The sequence below is a fragment of the Lepus europaeus genome, chromosome 3 (assembly GCF_033115175.1).
Source record: "Lepus europaeus isolate LE1 chromosome 3, mLepTim1.pri, whole genome shotgun sequence".
In the NCBI taxonomy this organism is placed as follows: Eukaryota; Metazoa; Chordata; class Mammalia; order Lagomorpha; family Leporidae; genus Lepus; species Lepus europaeus.
In genome coordinates, this window is record NC_084829.1 from 159,837,133 (window position 1) to 159,856,298 (window position 19,166).

The window sequence follows — 19,166 nt, forward strand, 5'->3', positions numbered from 1 at the left end:
TTTCAAAGGGACAGAGGAGGAAGAATGCCCTAAGGCTTAGCCTTCGGGTTGCTCCGGCTCCTGCTAGTGTGGAGGGGCCCTCGGCTCAGCTGTCCTCACGTTTTCCTCGCATCCCTTTAGTTTTCTGTAACTCCTGGGCCGATCCCGTTGGAGTTTCCTAGCAGTTTTTGTTTTTTTTTTTTTTCAAGTCTCTTTTTGACCCTGCAGATAGCAGCTTCCCCCTGAGCCTGGCTTGTTCCCAAAGACCATCCTCACTGCAGGGACAATACAACTGTCCCTCGGTGTCCTCGGGCGTCGGGTCCAGGAACACCCTGTAGCACTGCGATCAGGGTTCTGACATCCAAGGCTGTTGTCTCTGCACGTAGCCTACACATCCCCCGTGCACCTCCGGTCACCCTGGGCCACTTGGGACTCCCAGCACGTGGAGAGCGGTGCAGGTCGTGGCCACCGCGTGTCACCCAGGGGGCGATGACGAGAAGCCGACTGATTGGTGCAGGTGCAGTGTCCTTCCCCTCGCGTTGTTTTAGCTGTGGTTGTCAAACCCCCAGCTTCCGAGCCTGCAGGTGTGGAGGGCCGGCCGTGGGTCCTCGAGAAGTTCTTGGACAATGTGTAGCATGAAAAACTCGTTTAAACAGCATTTGTACCCAATTAGTCTGAACTTTCTGAAGTGCCCTGGGTGTCGTGGCCATGGGGGCCTGTGGGCAAGTGTTTGGTCCCAGGCAGTGTCCTGGAGGTTGGAACACAAAGCAACACATTCAGACGATGCCGAGGACTGCTCTACCCCACCGAGGACCACGGGTGGGCTCCACACACGACTCCCGTCCCCCACCGCCGTGCATCCCAGAAGACTGCAGGAGAGGCCTTGGGAGCGCGGCCCCCTCTAGTTTTCCGCTGCAGGCCAGTGGCCGAGTGGCGCTCGGAGGTCATCCCAGGCCACCACCTTGGGAGTGAGAGGTTCTGTCTCTGGGCCCTCTGCTGCTCAGCACCGCCCCCCAGCCTGCTCTCACGCTGGCTTTTCTCTGTTATGTAAACGAGGCTGCAGGTGGGGAAGCCAGGCGCTGGGACAGAGCTAGGGGCTGCAGCCGAAGTTAGTCCTTGCTTCCAGAAGGCAGTCACTTGTGTTTCCAGAAGGAAAGTGCGCCGGAGCTCGGGCTCAACGTGAATCTGTGTGTTAAGGAATCTGTGTGTTGTCTGTGCTCAGCAAATAGCTTCCTGGTGTCACCTAACTTGTGTTCTCTTCTGCTGCAGCTAAAGCCCATTCAGTTACGTTCAAATCCACTGTCGACGTATAATCAGCAGCTGTGGCTGACGTGTGTGGTTGAATTGAATCAGTCAAAAGGTACGGGGCCTGGGGAGGGCATTTCACCCAGCGACTGTGATGCCCAGAGCCCCCATCAGTGTCTGGGTCAGGTGCTGCTTCTGGTCCCATCCAGCTTCCTGCTGTGAGCACCGGGAGGCAGGCGGGGATGGCTCAAGTGGTGGGGTCCCTGCCACCATGTGGGAGGCCTAGATCGAGTGCCTGGCCTGGCCGCAGCCCTTCTGGGTATTTGAGGGGTGAACCGGTGGGTGGAACCTTTCTCTGTCTTAAAACAAAAAGGATCCTGAGGTTTCCAGTTTCAGTGTGGTTTTCTTCGTACAAAACATTATATTTAGAGATTGAAAGGACTTTACACCATTTGGACCAGTGCTCAGAGAGAGATGTTTGTTGTTACAATAGCAGTGACTCGGAGCTCCTGGGATGCCGCCCAGCGGGCACCACCAAGTCACCACCAAGTCACCGTGCAGTCCCTGCTGAGCACGCACTGGCCCCCACGGCGGCGGCGGCGGCGGCACGGGGCAGGTGCCGAAGCTCCAGCTTTTCCCAGCAGGGTCCTGGGAGACAAAGCAGGGATTGGCACCCCAGAGACCCGGGGGCCGAGTGTCTGGCGACAGTCTGAGTTGTCACAGCTTGAAGGGGCAGGGGGCTGCTGCTGGCATCTCAGGACTGGGCCCCAGGCACGCCCCTGCCCAGGCCAGGTCCCAGCAGGGCTTGTCCGGGGTGTCCGCTGTGCGAGGCCGAGGAGCCCCACCCAGGGCGTCCCTGGAGTAGCGGACTCACTTCTGGGCGTTGGAATGTGCTAGTCTAACGTCATCCTGGGGAGAACTGGGAAGGGGCTCACCCCAGTTGTTTTCTCAGGTTTGCGATTCCGGTGAAGTTGAGGGAGAATTTGGAAAGATAACCCTGTGGCAGTCATTGCTCCCTTTTCGTAACATGGAAAGCAAAAGTGAAATCTGTGTCACCACGTATTTGTACGTCTAGCAGTGGTCTTTGACGAAGAGACACACAAAAAAGCTAATTACGGGCATGTCTAGCATTTAATGCCAGCTTCATTTTTTTTGATCTCTGGTTTTTTTTATAATAAGAATATAAGCCAAAAAATAGCAAATTATATAATCAGGAAAAATGAGACATGTATTTCTGTTTTGGTTAATGACAATTTTAGGTGGGGAAGGGAAAATATGATTGTATTAGCCATGAGACACAGCATATTATGCAGTAGAACCAGCGGGCCCGAGTGACAGGCTGGAGGTGGAGTGTTCTGGGCCCCTGAGGTGGGGGGTGGTCTCAGGACTGCCGGGCTCTCTGAGTGACAGCCGGGCAGCCCCTCTGGAAGCGTGACGCCGAGCCTCCCTGTTTTGTAGAGACCTCCATTCAGACGAGCTTCCCCTTGACGGTGAAGGTGGACGGTGTCGCTCAGGATGGAACCACGATGTACATTCACAACAAGGTCCACAACCGGACCAGGACGCTCACGTGCGCAGGGGTGAGTGTGGAGGCGGCTGCGCACCACCGCACGCCTGCAGGTGCAAAGTTGTGCTCCAGGAGAGCAAGTGCATTCACGCCTGGAAAATTCAGCTCAGCCGTCTCTTCCAAGTTCTTAGCCACTTGCACATGCATACACACACGTGCACACGTGTGTGCACTGACATCCTGCCGCATCCCCTGCACACGCACCATGGCTGTGGTCATCATCTGGGTGGCTCACTGCCTGGCATGTCCGCACACACCACTGGGCTGCGTCTCCCGGAGGGGGGCCTGCCGCACGCTGTGGTCACTCGGGGTTCCAGCCGTGCGCTGAGTGCCCGTCCTTGCTGGGGGTAGGATGCCCAGGCCTCGGGCTCAGCGGCAGTGTGGCTTTGGGACAGGAGACTGACAGCCACTGCCGACCCCTGCAGCACCAGGCTGTTCAGAGTGTGAAGGCCCACAGCGGGTCCCTGCCAGCCCGGAGGCCTTGTCGGGACTCCCCAGGTGACTGGCAGCGGGGGCCACTTGGAGAGTATCGGAAACGGCAGTGCACTTGCCGAGGGCACTGAAGAGGGCTGTGGGAGCCAGGCGTCCCGAGAGCCCCTCTCGTAGAAGGAGCGGAGGCTGGGGGCGGTTGGAGCTGTGCCCACCCCCACGCAGGTGACGGTGGAGGGGGCAGAGTCCCGCTGTCCCGGGACTCCTGCATGCCGGCCTGTCTGTCCGGGAAAGAAGGAAGTCGCCACGTGGGGAGGACCCCTGGATGGCAGCAGCCACCGCCGCTGGTCCCTGTGCTGACAGTTAACACGGGAGGCTGGAACGTGTCAGAGCTCCGGCTACAGGGTGGGCTGTGCCGGCAGGGCGGCCCCCTCTCAGCTGGCGCAGTGTCGGCCCCCTGACCTCGGCAGCCTCTGGCGCGCCCATCGCGGTGAGCTGGTGTCTGAGGAAGGCAGCCAAGTGGCTGGCCCTCCCGCTGCCTCCCCGTCTCGTTCACGAGTGGCCTGAGCAAGCTTCTGGGGTGTGTTTCCCCATCTGCATAGCGAGGGTACAGTCTTTCCCCCCATCTTGGCAAAGCGGCGAGAGGTCAGGGTGAATGATGTGTGTGGCCGTGCACAGCGCTGGTGGAGCCTCGGGCCCCCGGGGCTGCGTGCAGGAGGTGCGCCATCCACGGGCCGCACTTCAGCAGAGCTGGGGCGTGACGGCAGCCGGGCAGTGGGCGTCCCCCTGCCGCTGGGAGGGCCCGGCTTCCTGGCACACAGGGCCTTTGGGTTTGAAACAGGGACAGGTGGTGACCACACCCAGAGCCTCGGTTTCAGGAAGACCCAGGCCGCCGAAGGGGCCGGCTTGGCTGCACTGTTGCTCCCGGGACCTGGCTGCCGTGCTGTGCCCCTGGAGAAGGGCCCTTCGGTGCGTGTCCGTGGGGAGCCCACCTCAGTTCACACTGAGACCCCCTGGGGAACATCTCTGTTCTGTCTGCTCCAGGCTCTCCCTAGCCCTGCAGAAGCACTGCCCTGGCCTGAACAGGGTGGGCTCTATCATGTACATTACAAATATGTTACCTTGAAAAGTAAAAAAGAGGAAAAGGAGGAGAGAAAGGAGAGGGAGGGAGGAGGGGGCAGTGTTGTATCCCTAGAGCTGTACGGGTGAGCCTCATGGCTCTGCTCTCTTCCTGTTAAAGAAAGCCGCGCCCTAGGTCACAGGGACTCACCGCCCTAGGTCACAGGGGACTCACCGCCGTCTAGATGGCCGTTTCTGTGACGTGGAGAGAGACGACGGTCTTGCCTTGGTGGCAAGGTTGTCCATGCTGGCAGCCGAGAAGGGCAGTGCTCTGCTGGTTCACTCCCCCATCCCTGAAGCAGCCAGTGCTGGGCCAGTTTGAAGCCAGGGCAGCACATCCGCGGCTTGGGCTGGGGGCCATGGACCCTCGGGTGCCTTCCCAGCAGCTCTGGCAGAGTGGAAGGATGTAGTCTTTTGCTGATGAGAGAAGACCAAGGGTCCCACCTGCACCTGTCAGAAGTGTGTGTCTGCCCTGTTCCTGGTGTTTGACCTGCCCCTTCCTGGGGATGCCACACCCCCGCTGTCCCCTCCTAGAGGAAGGGGAATCGGCACTCACATGCCCAGAGCCAGCCAGGTGGGCAGGAAGCCGTGGCTCAGATGGGATAAAATGTGGCAGGTGACGTACTCTTCTAACACGGGAGAGTCGGCGGGGGGGGCAGGATGGAGAGCCCCGAGTGTGGCGGGCATCAGGGCAGGTGGTCAGCCGGAGAGCTCAGGGACACGAGTGTGGTAGGCATTGGGGCAGGTGGGCAGCCGAGAGCTCGTGTCCCCAAGTGTGGCGGGCATCGGGGCAGGTGGGCAGCCGAGAGCTCGTGTCCCCAAGTGTGGCGGGCATCGGGGCAGGTGGGCAGCCGAGAGCTCGTGTCCCCAAGTGTGGCGGGCATCGGGGCAGGTGGTCAGCCAGAGAGCTCGTGTCCCCAAGTGAGGCGGGCATGTGGGCAGGTGGTCAGCCAGAGAGCTTGGGGACACGAATGTGGCGGGCACTGGGGCAGGTGGGCAGCCGGAGAGCTCGGGGACATGAGTGTGGCGGGCATTGGGGCAGGTGGCCAGCCGAGAGTTCGTGTTCCCAAGTGTGGCAGGCATCAGGGCAGGTGCAGCATTGCCTTGTGACCTGGGCCTTGATGCTTCCATCAGACTGCTGCACGCTGGCTCTGCTCTACGCGCTCTACAGGTAGCAGCCTATGCTACCCAGGCCTTCTCTCCTCCAGGTGCCCTCACCTTGTAAAGCCCTCTTATTTACAACCAGATCTGTTTTCTGACCCTGACCTCAGATCTTGGAAGTGTGGAAAGCCTTTGTTCGCTGTAGGGGCAACTGCCCTGTTGAGAGCCACCGTGACAACAGGTGCACCTGGAAAGCCTCAGAGCTGCCCGTTAGTTCTGGGCACTGGCTGCACTGCCTGGTGGCACGGGGGGCCGTGCATCCATCCAGGTGACAGAGCCATGTCCCAGGTGTGCTGGCCCACGTGGCATGGCCGGCCAGAGCTCTGAAGGGGATGTCGCTGGCTCTGGACACCTGGCCAGTGAGTAGCATGCACATTTGTACCCCAAAGTGAGGGCTGCACCTCCCCGCCACTCCTGCAGGGGCTGACCAAACAGAGCAGACCTGGTTCTTAGTCCCCAGGAGGAGAAGGGTGTGCACGACAGGCAGTGAAGTGTGCACACGGCTGTTCTTGATGTGGTGGGGCTGGGACAGGCTCCCGGGGAGAGAGGGAAAGGTGTCGTCCACCCCGTGTGTCCTGATCGTGGCTGCAGGGGGACGGGCGGGCAGGCTGGGCACTGTAGTTTTACAGAAGTACCAGGTTTGGGTCTTTTGCATTGTTACCCTTTTAATGCAGGTGACATTTTCAGTCATCCAAATCAGAAACATTCTAATTACTTTAAGCTATAGTATGCTGCCGAAAACGACCCCGTGGTTCTTTTTTTTCTGGGACGGTTTTGGCCAGGCTCCGAGTCTGGGCTCGCGTGGAGTTCCTGGAAACGCGCAGTTCTGCTCCCCTGGTGCTGCGTGCGCTCCCGTCGTGGGACGGGGTGGGGAGTCCGCTTTGCCTGCCTTAACGACACAGGCCCTCCTTGTGCCTCTGCAGAAATGCGCGGAGATGATCGTGGCTCACCTCGGCTACTTGAACTACTCGCAGTACACCGTGACCGTGGGCTTTGAGCACCTCAAGCTGCCCGTCAAGGAGATGCACTTCACGGTGAGTGCGCCTGGCCCCGTGGCCGCACACGCGGCCCTGGCAGCCCCAGGCCTCTATGAGTGATTGCACGCATCACAGCAGCGAAAGAACGTAACGTTGGACAGCGGGAGACACGTAAGAGAGCCACAGTGTCTTACTTAAACGTGGAAGCCCCCGTAGCTTAAGGGACCAGCATAGAAGTGGAGAAGTCTTGGTGTTCTGAGCGTGTTCCAGCTGGAGGGTCACGAAGGGTTCTGAGGCACCCCCACCGTCAGGAGCACAGGGCCGCCTCCCAGCCTGGCGAGGGTCCTCAGACACCGCCGGGGCTGCTGGGGGGGGGGGGGGCGCTGCTTTGATCGTGGGGCTGCCTTTCCTCCTGCCTTTGTCCCTTCTGCCCGTTCAGGGTCAGTATAGCCAGCCCGGCGACCGGGATCTGACGGGGACTGGGTTCGAGTCCTGGCTGCGGCTGCACCTGCTCCCTTAGGTGTGGAGTAGCTGCTCTCAGGGGGGAATGTTAAGTGAAGTGCTAGTGGCACCTTTAGAAACGCCATCCTCACACCGGTAACGCGCCCTTCCCTCCCAAGGCGGGGCTCGGAGCCTTTGGGTGCCTCCGTGGGGCTGTGCCGTCTAATCCCAGCCTGTTGTCCCCCTGCTTACTCCCTGTCTGCCTCTCCCCACAGCCCCGGCGGGCCCTCCCTCTGGGCATTTCAGATGAGTGGAGTCGTGCACATGTGGTCTCCACCATTTTCCAGTGTTTAAAATACTTATGTTCATTTGTTTATTTGAAAGACAGAGACAGAGATGTTTGCTCTGCTGGTTCACTCCCCCATCCCTGAAGCAGCCAGTGCTGGGCCAGTTTGAAGCCAGGGTCCCAGAACTCAGTCCAGGTCTCCCATGGGGCTGGCAGGGGCCCAAGGGCCTGCTGCCTCCCAGGGTGACATTTGCTAACCGCTGGATTGGAAGCATGGAGGCTAGGACTGGAGCCAGGCAATTTGGCATGGGGTGTGGGTGTCCCCGGGGGCGTCTTAACCACTGTACCAGACACCTGTCCCGCTGAGTGTGGTCCCAGCTCGATGACGCCGACGTTCTGAGGGCTGCTGTGGGTGTCCCCGGGGGTGTCTTAACCACTGTACCAGACACCTGTCCCGCTGAGTGTGGTCCCAGCTCGATGACGCCGACATTCCGAGGGCTGCTGTGGGTGTCCCCAGGGGCATCTTAACCACTGTACCAGACACCTGTCCTGCTGAGTGTGGTCCCAGCTCGATGACGCCGATGTTCCGAGGGCTGCTGTGGGTGTCCCCGGGGGCGTCTTAACCACTGTACCAGACACCTGTCCCGCTGAGTGTGGTCCCAGCTCGATGACGCCGACGTTCCGAGGGCTGCTGTGGGTGTCCCCTGGGCGTCTTAACCACTGTACCAGACACCTGTCCCGCTGAGTGTGGTCCCAGCTCGATGACATGTTCCGACGTTCCGAGGGCTGCTGTGGGTGTCCCCTGGGCGTCTTAACCACTGTACCAGACACCTGTCCCGCTGAGTGTGGTCCCAGCTCGATGACATGTTCCGATGTTCCGAGGGCTGCTGTGGGTGTCCCCGGGGGCATCTTAACCACTGTACCAGACACCTGTCCTGCTGAGTGTGGTCCCAGCTCGATGACGCCGATGTTCCGAGGGCTGCTGTGGGTGTCCCCGGGGGCGTCTTAACCACTGTACCAGACACCTGTCCCGCTGAGTGTGGTCCCAGCTCGATGACGCCGACGTTCCGAGGGCTGCTGTGGGTGTCCCCTGGGCGTCTTAACCACTGTACCAGACACCTGTCCCGCTGAGTGTGGTCCCAGCTCGATGACATGTTCCGATGTTCCGAGGGCTGCTGTGGGTATGCGTGCTTCATCCTGGTATTTGCTGAGTAATGCTGAATTGTGGGGGTGGGGCCTGTTACTCATCCATCCATCACCTGACGGATATTTGGGTCATTTCTGCTTTTTGGCTATTGTGAACCTGCTTTGTATTTAGGGTTTTTGTGATAGATTTTTTTTGTAAAGATATAGTGATTGTTTTATTCGAAAGGCAGAGTGGCAGGGAGAGACAGAGAGAAGGGGTGGGGGAAGAGAGAGAGAGAGATCTTCCATCCACTGGTTCATTCCCCAAATGTCTGCAGTGGCCAAGGCTGGACTAGGCTCAGCCAGGAGCCAGGGACTCCATCCGGGTCTCCCATGTGGGTGGCAGGGCCCCAAGCACTTGGGCCACCATCTGCTGCCTCACTGGGCACCTCCGCAGGAAGCCGGATTGGAAGAAGAGCTGGGGCTCAACCCAGACACTCGCGTATGGGATGCCAGTGTCACAGGCGGCTACTTCACCCTCTGTGCCACGCGCTGGCCCCTGTGTGTGGGCTGCCAGTGCCCATACTGGGAGGGGACGGAGGGGCTGGGCTGTATATCCTTCTCACCTGCTCTGAGCCTCTTCCAGGCACGCTGTGCCGCTGGGGGAGCAGCGCTGCCCCCTGGGCTCGCTGAGTGGGGCCCTGTGAGGCTGATTGACTTGGTGTTCGCGGGCCGGGCGGGGCTCCCCAAGTGCGCCTTCTTCTTGGTCTCCCGGTGTTTGCCGGTGGCCCTCGGTGCCTCTGCCTTCACGGTGAGCAGGGGTTGCAGCTTCTTCCCTCTCTGGCTCCCGCCGCCCTTCCTGCGGCCGTTGGGGCCATCTGGCCCAGGGGCCTGCCGCCCCGGCGGGAGGAGCGCGTGCGCTGGGCTGTGCCGCAGCAGCCGCATCGCCAGTCAGGACCCGCAGGCTTCCCGGGCCGCCAAAGTGGGTCTCCACCCTTCTCTGTGGCTGCGTGGCGGTCATTCCCGACAGGCCTGAGATGGTGCCCTCGCGCTTCCTGCCCCAACCTCTGCAGCGTCTCAGTGTGCACCTGGCTTCTGTCTTTGGCTCCTTGGAGCTTTGTCCTCAGACAGTGTGACCCCCATGTCCGATTCAGCTGTGCCCCGCGTTCCTGGGAGAGGCAGAGCCCAGGTCAGGTGGAGGCAGGCGTGCGGAGCGCAGGCACGGACTCCGCTCTTCCAGGGCCGTCTGGGAGAGGCGCGTGGTTCCCACACAGGGCCTGTGCCTTCCTCCTCTGTATCAGAGCAGCATCTCTCAGCCCCGTGGTCGCAGCACCTGTCCCCGGTGGCCCTGTGCCGCCCTGCCCCGTGGCTGCAGCGGGGCCACTGGTTTGTCTTCGATTGTGGTTCCTTCCTCCATCCTTGTATCTGTTTCTTCTTAAACTTGCACCTAAAGAATTTGGTACGTGTTTTGGCTAAGCCAGGTGCGCGTCAGTCCGCCATTGTGCACAGAAGGCTGGCGACGGGATCTTGCCGTTGGGCTCAGAGAGGAAATGGTTGCAGATGGAAGCGGCCATCGCCTTGGGTGACACCGGAGCCGGAGCTGCGTTTCTGGTGGCAGCCCGGGGATTTGTCACCGGTGCCACCTGAGATGTTTCTGCATTTTTGTGTTTTTCTGTATTCCCAGGGCCCAGCAGAACCTGGCAGCTGGTCAGCCCGCAATAAATATGCATGGATTGCATCAAGGAGCAACACTGTGGCGCTTCACAAGTTAGAATTCGGGTGCTGGGCTGGTGGTGTGGGCAGTGGGCTAAGCATCGCGTGGGGAGAGCAGGCCTGAGACCTGGCTACTCTGCTGCTGACCCAGCTCCTTGCCACCGTGTTTGGAAAGCAGCGGAAGATGGCCCAGGTACTTGGGACCCTGCCACCCATGTGGGGGATCAGGATGGGGTTCCTGGTTCCTGGCTGTGGCTCGGCCTGGACCTGGCTGTCGTGGCCATATAGGGAGTGAACTGGTGAATGGAAGAGATAGTGTTCTCTTTCTCTCTCTCTCTCTCCTTCAAATAAATAATACGTCTAAAGCAAGAAGACACACTCTAGAGTGGGCAGAGTTGACCGCCTACCCCTACACAGAATGTAAACCACTTTATTAGGAAGAAAAGAAAGAAATGTGGGTAATCAACAGACTTAGAAAATGAAGTTTATTCTTACCGTAAACCAAGGAATTAGAGTACAAGAAGAAATACCTTTTTTTAATAAATTGATCAAATTGCAGCTATTTTAAACAAGACAACAGATAGCATCCTGGGCTGGTGAAACCCAAGGGCGCGCGTTTTCTCACCCACAGTAGTGGGGTGTGCATTGACTTAACTTTAGGGGGCCTTGGCAATGCCTCTGCTTGCATCTGCATTTTGACCTAGTAATGCTACTTCTGGGGACTTAGTCTAAGGAAATAATTAGAGACGCACACAGAGAATTATGTTTGCTCCGGTCCTCCCAGCGGGAAGTGGGGAGCACTCTGCATTGAAGCAGTAGAGTTCTGGCTAGATTAAAATAATAAACGAGTCACAAATAGGATAGTAGCACAAAGTATGTGTTGATAAAAAAAGAAAGTGCATGAATTAGAAGTGTTTAGGATGAAAGACTAGTGGACGGCTACCCTGCGGTGGGATTGATGTTCAAGTTCTTTGTTTTCCTGTTTCCAGTGAGGGCTTTTGCTATCTTTACTATCAGGAGAGAAATCACTGGGACAAACAGCAAGTCCCAGAGGACTGATATGGGGTGGGGGGGACGCTGAAGGGGTGAAGGGGCTGAGGGGGCAGGCCCGGCTTTGCTAGCTCAGGGGCTGGAGAGCGCAGTCCCACCTTTAGTGTCACAGGCAACCCCGCTGGACGTGGTGACTACGGCCCAAGACCCAAGAGACCCGCATGCAAAATGTCTCTGTATCTTTTGAAGATGGAATCCATTATGGCGTGACCTGTCATCTAAGCCTCCAGCAGAACTCCTTTTCTTTCAGGCTTTTAACATAATTAAGAGCATGTTTAGGTTCATACAAAGCGGGAAGGAGGGTGGAGCCTCCCGTCCGCCCTGGTCCCCCACGAGAGCAGAGCGCAGGCCACAGCGGGTGAGCTGGCACCCACGGCCGTTGCTTCACGTTCACCTGCTGGTCACTCTTGTGCTGCACGTCCTGTGGGCTTGGGCAAACACGATGACACACGGCCACCACTGCAGTGTGGTTCCGAGGATTGTCACCGTCTGGGACCCCTGCTGCTGCCTGGCAGCTCTCCCCGCAGCCCGGCAACCACTGGTCTTTCTACTGTCCCGGTAGCCTTGCCTGTTCCAGAAGGCCATCGGCTTGGAACCAGAGAGGGTGCAGGCCTTACACCCGCCTCCTTTCGCTCCGGTACCTGCATGTCAAGTTCCTCCGTGCCTGGCCGCGGCTGGCAGCTCATCACTCCGCTGTCCGCATGCCTCCCGCCACCCGCTGCCCGCTGTCGGACAGCTGGGTTGGTCCCAGGCTTTGGCAGTGACTTGTGGACAAGGCTGCCTTCAACATCCACGGGCAGGCTCCCGTGTGGACGCCAGCTTTTGAGTCTTTCAATTAAATACCAAGGAGCACACCCAGAATTGTTTCGGGCTGTTGGTTATAATTCTTTTATTAGGAAATGAGCGCCATAGCACTCGTCACATTTCTCTCTTGGCATGGGCTGCTAGGGATTTCAGAAAGAAGTTTTTGCCAAGTTGTGGTAATTCCTAACATCCAAATAGAGGTCTCTGGTGTACTGTCTACTGTCTGCCTTTGCTGCCTTGCCTTTTAAGAGTTGTTTCTGTTTTATCTCAGGATTGTATCTATGAAATCTGTTTTCTTTCTATTAATAAATTTTAAAAATGTAAGGAAAGTTGTTTCTATCTTATCTGGCTTTTTGTTTTAAGTTCCCTGAACTCCTTTTGGAAGCAGACAAGGTGTAGTGAGTCCGCACGTATTCCAGGTCTCTTGGATGTGTACGCACACCTACCGCAGGGCTGAAGTGAACAGAAAGCGCGGCGGTGGCGGGGTCCGGCCCGCACACCCTGCCGGTGAGGGCGCACACGTTTCAGCGTGCCCAGCGGTGCCGTGTCGGCAGCCCCACGCAGGCAGCAGCGTGTGCAGAGTGGGCGGCTCAGGTCCCCCACAAGCCCAGAGCAGAGAGCCGTGAGCAGATACCGAAACGCTGTGTGATCTCATTTGTATAAATTACCACAATAGGCAAACGCGCGTGTGCCCGTGAGTCAGGATCGGTGCCGTCACTCTTGGGTAGGCTGGTGACTTGAAGGGGGCGTGAGGGGCGGGACTTCTGGGCGCTGGTGGGGGTGTCTGTGGCCCAGGTGTGTGCGGCTTGTCGGCGTGTCGCGCTGTGCACACAGGACGCAGGTGTGGTTTCCTGTGCGTGTTCTCTCAGTGAAGAAAACCCGCGCACCTCAGAAATGAGCTCGCCAGGGTGCCGCTCGTGCGCCACGCACGTCCTGAGACGGCGCTTCTCCGGCGGACTCCCAGCGACCGTCCCGACGGAACTGGCTTCTGAGCACCGTCCGTCGTCTTGGTTAGCGCTTCCCAGGGCATCTCTGGCTTCCGATGCGCTGCCCCAGCCTGGAGCCCTGGCCCTTACGTGAGAGGCCGCTCGCCAGGGTAAGATGACCCTGATGGCGTCCCTGACCTCCAGAGAGACGGAGCTGTCACCACGGCTGCCCCGACGGATGAGCGGAGCATCTCGGCCTGCTGTGCGGGCTGTCTCCTGGCTGTCTCCTGGCTGGCGCTGGTGCGTGTTGCCCTAGTTTGACAAGCAGTCTTCTCCCTTCCTTTTGTCCTCAGAAACTGTGCGTCACGGACGTCTGGCGTGCTGCTTTCTGCTTCCGTGCGTAACTTGGACGTAGTGGTGATGGCCCGTCTGTGCTAGGGACACAGGGTCTGGGAAGCGCACAGGAATGGGGGCTGGGCGTCCGCCACCCAGGTGCTGGTGACTGTGGGTCTGGTGCGGGCCAGCAGTGACAGCAGCCGCGCTCCGTCGCAGGCTGTGTGGCTTCAGGGAGCCACGTGACTGGTCGTTCCCTCCCCCCAGCTCCCCTCAGCCCGGCTTCTCTGTAGTGTCTCTCCTCTTGGTACCTCTGGACCCTTGGCCGTGGCTGAGGACAGGGCCCCAGGCCGAGCATCTGCTCAGTGCTGCTGGGGTCTGAAGCTGCTCCCTACTGCCTCCCTGCCCCTGCGTGCTCCACTCACGTGCCCTGTGGCTCCTGGATTGTTTCCTCTGAGTTCGCTTACTCACGTCTGCCCAGGACTGACATCCCTAGGCACGTGTATGTAGGAGCAGGTGCACGGCTGGGCCTGGGCCAGACCACAGCCTGCAGATCGTAACGGAGGAATGGCCTAGAGCTGGAGTGGCGCTTGTTCTGAGGGTGGCTTCATGGTCTATGAAGGAGAGCAATGGCTTTGTGACGCCCAGGGGACCGCGACAAGGTCGCCAGCACGTGGGGTGGCAGCGCCTCTGACTTCAAAGGCAACCGCCGAAGTCTTAGTGGTTTCTGGCATTCTTGCTCTATTGCCTTTTACTTACTTTACAATTTCAATTTCAAAAATATATTTTGGGATTAAAAATGAACAGAAAAACAAAACCCCAGTCCTAATTCCAGTGGATCTGGAGGTATCCACAGGGCGTGTTCCCTGCCCGTTACCGTGCTGGCACTGTCTCCTGGGCCTGTCCTGGCTCTGACTCACTAGACCCCGCGTGGCTGGGGGGCTGGTGTCTGGTGGTGGCTGGACTGTCCATGCACCTGTTGGTGCAGCTCCATGGGAAATAGCCCCCCTGCCTGGCCTGGCCTCAGCGACATGTGGGCAGCTCCTGTCAGTGGCCGCTTACCTGGAAGTGGGTTCTTGCCTCAGGCAGGACCGGGCCCTGTACAGCAGGAGGCAGTGCCACTGCACAGACTGTGATAAAGGCGGGGCTGGGGGGCGGTGGGCGGGACCTATGTAATAGCATTAATTTTCTTCTCCTCTTCCACTCCCCGCCTTAACTCATGTATTTTAGAATTAAGTACATGTGTTGGTTTCAGCTGTGTTTTTTGACTAAAGCGCTGTTTCCTAGTTTGGTTTTGGCATGAGCCAGTCCTTTGCTGTTGTTCTGCTTCTTTAAGAGTTCTGTCCCTTGAAGCTTGGAAAAGAAGATATATTCCCGTTACTTTAAACACAGTTGCTGTTCTTCTCCCTCATGGTAGCGATTTCTTTTTCTCTTCTTGATTGAGCCTTAACATCTGCGTTTTTCTCTTTTTCTTTTTTTAAGATTTATTTATTTATTTGAAAGAGTTACACAGAGAGAGGAGAGGCAGAGAGAGAGAGAGAAAGGTCTTCCATCCGCTGGTTTACTCCCCAATTGGCCACAATGGCTGGAGCTGCGCCAATCCAGAGCCAGGAGCTTCTTCCAGGTCTCCCACGCTGGTGCAGGGGCCCAAGGACTTGGGTCATCTTCTACTGCTTTCCCAGGCCACAGCAGAGAGCTGGATCGGAAGTGGAGCAGCCAGGTCTTGAATCAGCGCCCATATGGGATACTGGGCTTCAGGCCAGGGCGTTCACCCGCTGTGCCACAGCGCCGGCCAGGCGTCTGCATTTTTCAACCAAGATGTGCGCTGTGCTTTTTCCTGTTTTCGTGTGAGGTTCATGTCCACACCCGCCGTGTGCCCACACTCACCGCCGCAGTCACTCTGCAAATGATCTGCTGGCGTGAGACTCAGCCCTGCAGCGAGCACGGATGTGCTGTGGTTCGGAATTGTGGTAGCAGCTGTTCACTGAGCTTCTGCCATGCATAACATTCTGCACACGTGCTCTGCTGCACGGGCCGGCACTGTCCCGGGAAGTGGTCACAGTGTCCCCAGCTGTGGGGGCGACGTCCGGCCTGGCCTGGGGCAAGTGCCCAGCTGGGAAGAGGAAGGGCTGGCGTCTGAGCCCAGCCTCTGGTGTCAGAACGCAGTGCCTCCCTCTCTGTGGTCTCCGCTTTCCCGGCGTCCTCAGTGGCTGGTTGCTGATTTGTGCCGGACAGCTGTACTGATGTGTACTTAATGCACAGTGAGGTGCCCTGATTTAAATGCGGGATTGGATCCCCACAGGACCCGCCCCCCAGCCAGTTACTGAGCACACCCCCGGCCCCAGTGCTGCCTGTCTTCCAGGCACCCGCCGGGCTGCTTCCCTGATGGGCTCACTCCGCACGTCTGAATTCTGTCCTGCCACGGGGGCCCCACAAGGTGCTTGGTGGTGGTGGTGGGTGTCAGGGGCCCTTCCATGTTCCTGCGTCACTGTGCGCTCACCTGTTGGGGAACTGTTTCCAGTCCAGACAGCTTCCGTGCCGACTTCACATCCCGCAGCCTCTCGGGGTCTGCGCGGCTGCTGACCCCTCCCACCCCCTTACGCAACCACCCGTCTTCACCAGGCTTCTTGGGGTGCCCCCAAGTGCAGCTCAGTGATGGGGTTCAGGGAGTGGCCTTCCTGCGCTCTGTTCTGGGGGTTGGTTGGGGTGGGGAGGAGCTGCTGCCTCCTGCCCTGCCGTCAGCAGGTGGCGCCTGCACGCTCCGCTCCGTCAGGTATCTGCTTGGCCCCGGTGGAACCAGGCAGTGAGCGTGGGGATGGACAAGCTGAACTGCAGCTCACTGTCCTGGTTTCGGGTTCACATCTGCGTGTCTGACTTACACTGTCTTGGGAAACATCCTACTCATTCTTTTGTGTCACTTGACAAATATGTTTCTGTGGCAGGCATTAGGCCCAGCGGGGAAGGCACTGGTTGGGGTGCCTGGGTCCCACGGCACCATCCCCGGGCCTGGAAGCCAGCACTGGCTTCTGACTCCAGCCTTCTGCTGGCGTGAATCGTGGGAGGCAGCAGCGATGGTTCGAGTACTTGGGTTCCTGTACCCCCCACTCCCCACGGGAGATGTGGATTGAGCTCCTTGCTGCCGGCTGCCGGTCTGACCCAGCCCAACCATTGCAGGCATTTGGAGAGTGGACTGGTGGTTTGGAGTGCATGTTCTGTGTCTCTATCTCTCAAAAAAAAGGAAATTTAAAAATCTGTTCCTTTTAATAGCGTGGCTTTTCCTAGTAGACAAATTGACACGGTTGATTGTTGGTTGTTTGAGAGGCCGAGAGAGAGACAGTGAGAATTCCCGTCTGCTGATTCATCTCCTAGATGTCCACAGTGGCCAGGCAGGGCTGAGGCTGAAGCCGGGAGCCAGCAGCAGCATCCCGGTCTCCCCCGAAGGTGGGGTGCAGGAAGCCATTGCTCGAGCTGTCAGTGTGGCATCTGAGGGTCTGCACAGCAGGAACCTGGGGCCAGCAGGCAGAGCCAGGACTCCTATGTGGACGTGGGCGCCTTACCCACTGGGCTGCATGCTCGCCTCCCCTTTTTGATCGATTTAAAATCCAGCTGCTCTTAATTACGATTTCAGAATCGTTCTCTGCCACAACCATCATTAATACAACTCTCGGAAGTGTTTTCAGCTCCTGGTAGTCAGGACTTTCTGATACCTGTGTCTTTGAGAGTAAAATGTGCGGAGTGTCAAACATGTGGGAAGGATAAAGAAGTGCATTTGAATCGACCTCCGGGCTTGTCTGGCGATGGCCACCGTGCGCAGTCTGCTCGTCTCCTGGGGTGCGTTTGCTTTCAGGTCACTCTGTCTGCTTCCCGTTGCAGTGGAAGACTTACGACCCCGCATTCTCCCAGTTGGAGATCTGGTTCCGATTTGTCTTCGTGGTGCTCACCTTCATCGTCACGGTGAGTGCCATCCGCGCACGGACAAAGCTGGTGTCGGCGGCTCTGTCGTCTGAGCATGGAGACTGATCTCCGAGAGGCTGCCCCCGGGGTCAGGCTTCTGTGACCGAGGGCCCTGTGTGTCCATGCCGTGCTGAGCACGGAGAGGAATGGCACTCAGTGAGTGCTGTGTGTTCGTCCTTACAGATCAGTCAGGTTTCCGTTCTGAGCGATGGCAAAGGCCACTCCCCCTGCGGGGGGCGGGGTTCTCCATTTGACCACCTCTGGCCGCAGGTTCAGCATATTTGGGCAGCTGTGCTGGGCCTTTCCATCTTTGGGCTTTCCAGAAAGAGGCCAAAGAGAAGCGGTTCGGGAACGTGCACCTGTGGCTCTACTGGGATGCGAGGGTCAGGTGCACACGCAGGCCATCGCCCACCTTGAGGGCAGCGCCTCCCCCGAACCCAGGGGCGCTCAGGGCCTATCTCTGAAGATGAGAGGGGCCGCGTGCTCCGTTGAGTGACCTGTGCCCTCTGCAGGGTGGCCGGTCACCCCAGTGCTGACAAGGAGGGGTGGCGTTTAGGCGATGTGTGGCTGCATCAGTGCAGTGGTGACCCCTCCAGCGGACACCCCGGGAACATCTGGGGCTTTGCAGACTCGCCATCCAGAGAGTGACACAGGCACGTGGTGGGAACGTGGAGGGCAGGACATGGGCACTGGAACCAGCAGGGAGCCCACGGCCTCGGGGTCCTCGGTCCACCCTGGCAAATGTCCTAAGTGTAGGAACCTTGCAGTGTGACCCGTCAGAGGCCCCTGCTGTTCCTGGAGGCTCTGGTGCCTGGTTTCCTGGGGCCCACAGAGCACGTTCCTAAGGAGAGATGGGTCTGAGCCTCGACCGGCGGCTGGGACTGGTGGTGGTGGCTCCCGGGCCGGGAGGTCCAGGCTGCCTAGGAATCACTGGCTTAGATTAAATTACAGACGGAGAGGAAACGACAGGACACAAAGCAAGCAACCCCCAGGCAGGCCTGAAGCCACTCGTTGTATCGTGTTCTGTGGGCTGGCGCTCCTTCTTCAGGGGCGTGATCTGACGGGGGCCGTGGGCCTGCTCCACTTGGGTTTTCCTCGGGGACCCCAATACCATGGGTGACAGCTGTGCTGCGGGAGCTCGGGGCCCTCCTTGGAATCCACAGACGGGGCTCTAGCCCAGGGGCTCCCTCTGAGCTGGGCTGCCTGGGGGTGGGGGTGCGAGGACAGGTGCTTCCTCTCTCGGGGGTTTCTGGCTGTCCTCTCCCAAGCTGCCCCGCGGGTGGCCTGTGACCTCTGCCGCCGGCCTCCGCAGCAGTTAGCTACTGTGTCTCGGGCACGGCCGGGGCCTCCGGATCCGCAGCAGCCGCGCAGCATGGAGGGTTGTGTGGGAGACTCGGCCGTGCCACGGCGGTCACGGGCCTCGCTTGGCTTGCAGTGCCTGTTTGCACACTCGCTGCGGAAGTTTTCCATGCGGGACTGGGGCATCGAGCAGAAGTGGATGTCCGTCCTCCTGCCCCTGCTGCTGCTGTACAACGGTAGGTGCTGTTTTGTTTCGGGGGTGGCTCCGTCCCAGAGCCCCGAGGGCCTGTGGGGGTCCCGGGAGGAACCCCGCTCCCCAGGCCGTGGCAGATGCCGCTGCTTCCGCAGTCCGCACTGGGACGTGCTGCAGACACAGCAGTCCCGGCACAGGGCTGTCTGCCCCGTCCGCCTCTCCTGCCTGTACGTGCTGCCCGTGCTGCAGTGCAGGACTCCCAGGCAGGGGAGGGGCCCGCGCGGGGGCCCTTGGGTGCCGGGCGCCCGCGAGCCCTGGGTCAAGTCTCCCGCTCGCTGCAGATCCGTTCTTCCCGCTGTCCTTCCTGGTGAACAGCTGGCTCCCGGGCATGCTGGACGACCTCTTCCAGTCCGTGTTCCTGTGCGCCTTGCTGCTCTTCTGGCTCTGCGTGTACCACGGGATCCGGGTGCAGGTGAGCCGCGGTGCCGCCCCCGCTCTGCTGGGGGTGCACGGGATCCGCGTGCAGGTGAGCCGTGGTGCCGCCCCCGCTCTGCTGGGGGTGCTG

General features: G+C 59.2%; 1 protein-coding gene across 2 annotated transcripts in view; it reads left to right on the forward strand.

Annotated features, from left to right (window-relative positions):
- Window positions 1-19,166, forward strand: part of TMEM181 (transmembrane protein 181) — a 73,951-nt gene that overhangs the window by 45,679 nt on the left and 9,106 nt on the right. For both annotated transcript variants that reach the window (XM_062186991.1, XM_062186992.1), the window contains exons 4-9: window positions 1,249-1,339; window positions 2,683-2,804; window positions 6,424-6,534; window positions 17,029-17,109; window positions 18,545-18,644; window positions 18,943-19,073. In XM_062186991.1, coding sequence (XP_062042975.1) covers window positions 1,249-1,339; window positions 2,683-2,804; window positions 6,424-6,534; window positions 17,029-17,109; window positions 18,545-18,644; window positions 18,943-19,073 — 636 coding nt within the window. The remainder of the gene's footprint in view (window positions 1-1,248; window positions 1,340-2,682; window positions 2,805-6,423; window positions 6,535-17,028; window positions 17,110-18,544; window positions 18,645-18,942; window positions 19,074-19,166) is intronic.